The sequence below is a fragment of the Galeopterus variegatus genome, unplaced genomic scaffold, assembly GCF_000696425.1.
Source record: "Galeopterus variegatus unplaced genomic scaffold, G_variegatus-3.0.2 Scaffold8453, whole genome shotgun sequence".
Lineage (NCBI taxonomy): Eukaryota > Metazoa > Chordata > Mammalia > Dermoptera > Cynocephalidae > Galeopterus > Galeopterus variegatus.
Window position 1 is genome coordinate 11278 of NW_007734564.1, and position 3019 is coordinate 14296.

The 3019-nt window shown below is 32.2% G+C and overlaps 1 protein-coding gene across 1 annotated transcript; it reads left to right on the forward strand.

Annotated features, from left to right (window-relative positions):
* Window positions 1-488: 488 nt before the first annotated feature.
* Window positions 489-1841, forward strand: LOC103608473 (E3 ubiquitin-protein ligase RNF13-like; the record flags this gene model as incomplete). The annotated part of the gene is made up of 2 exons (XM_008592906.1): window positions 489-609; window positions 892-1841. Coding segments are annotated over 2 exons (486 nt in total), but the record flags the coding sequence as incomplete, so codon positions are not given.
* Window positions 1842-3019: the final 1178 nt, after the last annotated feature.

Here is a 3019-nt window from a genome sequence, read left to right on the forward strand (position 1 = left end):
GACCATGGAACTGATAAATGTTGTTGGAGATTTAAAGCCCAGTGTGTGTCATTTCAAATCCGTTTTTATTTACTAATAACATCTACTAGAATCATTTGAGTATTTTCTAACATGTTTCCATTTTTACTTTAAAAATGACCCAGGGACTTTGAGAAATTTAAATAGTGAAATTTTATTCTTTGGCATAAAATATTTAAAAACTAGCATTTGAACATGGTTAGATAGAGTGGGATTATGATTCTACTCTACGAATGGAATTATGATTCTCATTAAAATCTTTTGCAAAGATAATCAAGGTAAACAAATTTGACATCAATTTTTAATTATATATTTTAGGTAAGAGATTAAATACTTAAAACTTCAGGTCCTTAAATTTGAACAGCTAAGCAGCTCCTTGAGTCTGACAGAAAACAAACGAAAGGCATTTAAAGATAAATCAAAGGCATTTCAAATAACTGAGGAAAACCTAACTTCAAAAATTTTAAACTAAAAATACTCCTCTACATATTTTACTATTTTCTATTCCAGGAGATGAGTATGATGTATGTGCCATTTGTTTGGATGAATATGAAGATGGAGACAAGCTCAGAATCCTTCCCTGTTCCCATGGTATGAGTAATTACATACTGCTTTGAATTTACATATAAACTAATTTATATTTAGGTTCAATACTACAGGGGAAGAGACAGAAAATTGTTATTAGCACACAATAAGCCAGGCCCTGTACTAATTAGTGGCCTCATTAAAGGAAAGGGGTGTATTTATAAAAATTACACACTTTTCTTCTTCTGTCCCTACATGATGCAGAATAGAACACTAAATAAATAAGGCAAGAGATTAATATTCTCAGCTGCAGCAAACTAACTAAAGATGTATATTTTGCTTCAACAGCTTATCACTGCAAGTGTGTAGACCCATGGCTAACTAAAACCAAAAAAATCTGTCCAGTCTGCAAGCAAAAAGTTGTTCCTTCTCAAGGTGATTCAGACTCTGACACAGATAGTAGTCAAGAAGAAAATGAAGTGTCAGAACATACCCCTTTACTGAGACCTTTAGCTTCTGTCAGCACCCCATCATTTGGAACTTTGTCGGAATCCCAATCACAACAGAACATGACAGAATCTTCAGACTATGAGGAAGATGACAATGAAGATACTGACAGTAGTGATGCAGCAAATGAGATTAATGAACATAGTGTCGTGGTCCAATTGCAGCCTAATGGTGAACGGGATTACAACTTAGCAAATACTGTTTGACCTTCAGAGGGTGACTGGTCATTTCTCTTTAAAATGTTTATTTAGGTACATAATTTGATTTTTTTTTTTGCTCCCTTCTGAGATTTCTGTAGAAATAACTTATTTTTTAGTATTCTACAGTTTAATCAGATTACTGAAACAGGCCTTCTGATCCAGTATTTATCTGCAGGAGTGTACTTTATTTAACTAATAAGTAACAATAAACTGGTGCTGTAACTCAAGCATCAAATCAGCTCTTCCTCTGGAATGAAACATAGCCAAAACATTAAAAAAAAAAAAAAAATACTCAGTATAGCTTGCTATTAAGACCTAGATCACAGTATGAAAATGTGTTGTGTTTTACACACGAGGTTAGTGCTGAAGCCACTTGGCATGAGCTAAGCCACCCACCTTCATAAAGAAACCTAGAGAGTTGTTGAGCTGGAATATGTTCTGGTATTTCCCCAAATTGCCACCACTAGTGAAAAGCAACAAGGTAATTTAGCATTTTTCCTATTAGCATAACAAAGCTCAAAACTGTCTCTTTCTTTCCTATTCTCAAGTAGTCTTATCTTGACAGGAATGTTCTGTACTAGTGCAGACTTCTTAAAAAAAAATTTTTTTTTAAGGTTTTTAATATGATAGTGTTATGTATGAATTTGATTCAGCAGCTAAAGTAATGTCTCTGGACTTTACTTACTGAATTTTGGTATCCTTAAGGGTTTTTGTGTTGTGATCAAAGGAGAAAGAAAACACTGCATAAAAAACCCAAACTTCAGCAAATGTTAATACTCAGATCATATACCTCTTAATAAAGAGCATCTTATGCTAATTAGCCCGCTAAACTATGTACAGAGGAAATTGTTCAAGTACTGGATTTGAAAACAAGTGCTTATGTTTAACAAAACTAATGATGTATTATGAAACAGTGTATTATGAAAAGCTAAACTGTATATCATACATTATACGAAGTTATACGAGAGAGTAGAAGACGGTAGAGAGCAATTATATCACTAAAATAGTAAATAATAAAACTAGTCATTGACCTTTTACCGACAATTTCAGTAGAAAAAGACTTAAGAAATATATGTTTGTGTACTTTGCTTGTGTACTTTGTTCTAGGAATTTAGCATAAGGAAATGGAGGTATACAAATTTGTATACCAGAATGTATCACACAGCATTACTTACTATAACCAAACTTGGAAAACTTCTAGAAGGTTCAACTTTAAGGGGTAATGTTTCAATAAATGACGTTATGTCCATAGGACAAAATACATTTTAAAAGAAATGAAACACTAGCAGGGGAAATTTCATTTTCTGAATTGCTTTTCTTTTAAAAATTTTTATAATCAGCAAAAAAAAAAAAAATAGGTATTTCCACTTTGGAAAATAAAAGGTTGACTTCAAGGTCTACTGTCTGATACTGTAGTAGTTAAGCAAAGGTTGTAATGTGACATAATTGTGTTTGTCATTTGCATAATTTAATTTTAACCTAAAGTAGGGTGTGAGCACAAAACACTGAGCTCAGTGTCTGGCACATAAATGCACAGTAAGTAATTGCCTTTAAAATAGTCATTAAAATAAATAATGAAAACAGCATACCTAAAACGATATTTTAAAATAAAAAGGGAAAAACTTAAAAGTCACTGTAATACGTAATTTATATATTAGATGTTGTATTCCCTCAGTCCTTAATCCACAGTTCAGATCAAGGACCTGGTTCCTTTTAAGTTAGGAGTTTTTCTGGAGCAAAAATTACTTTTGAAATTACAAATTATAACA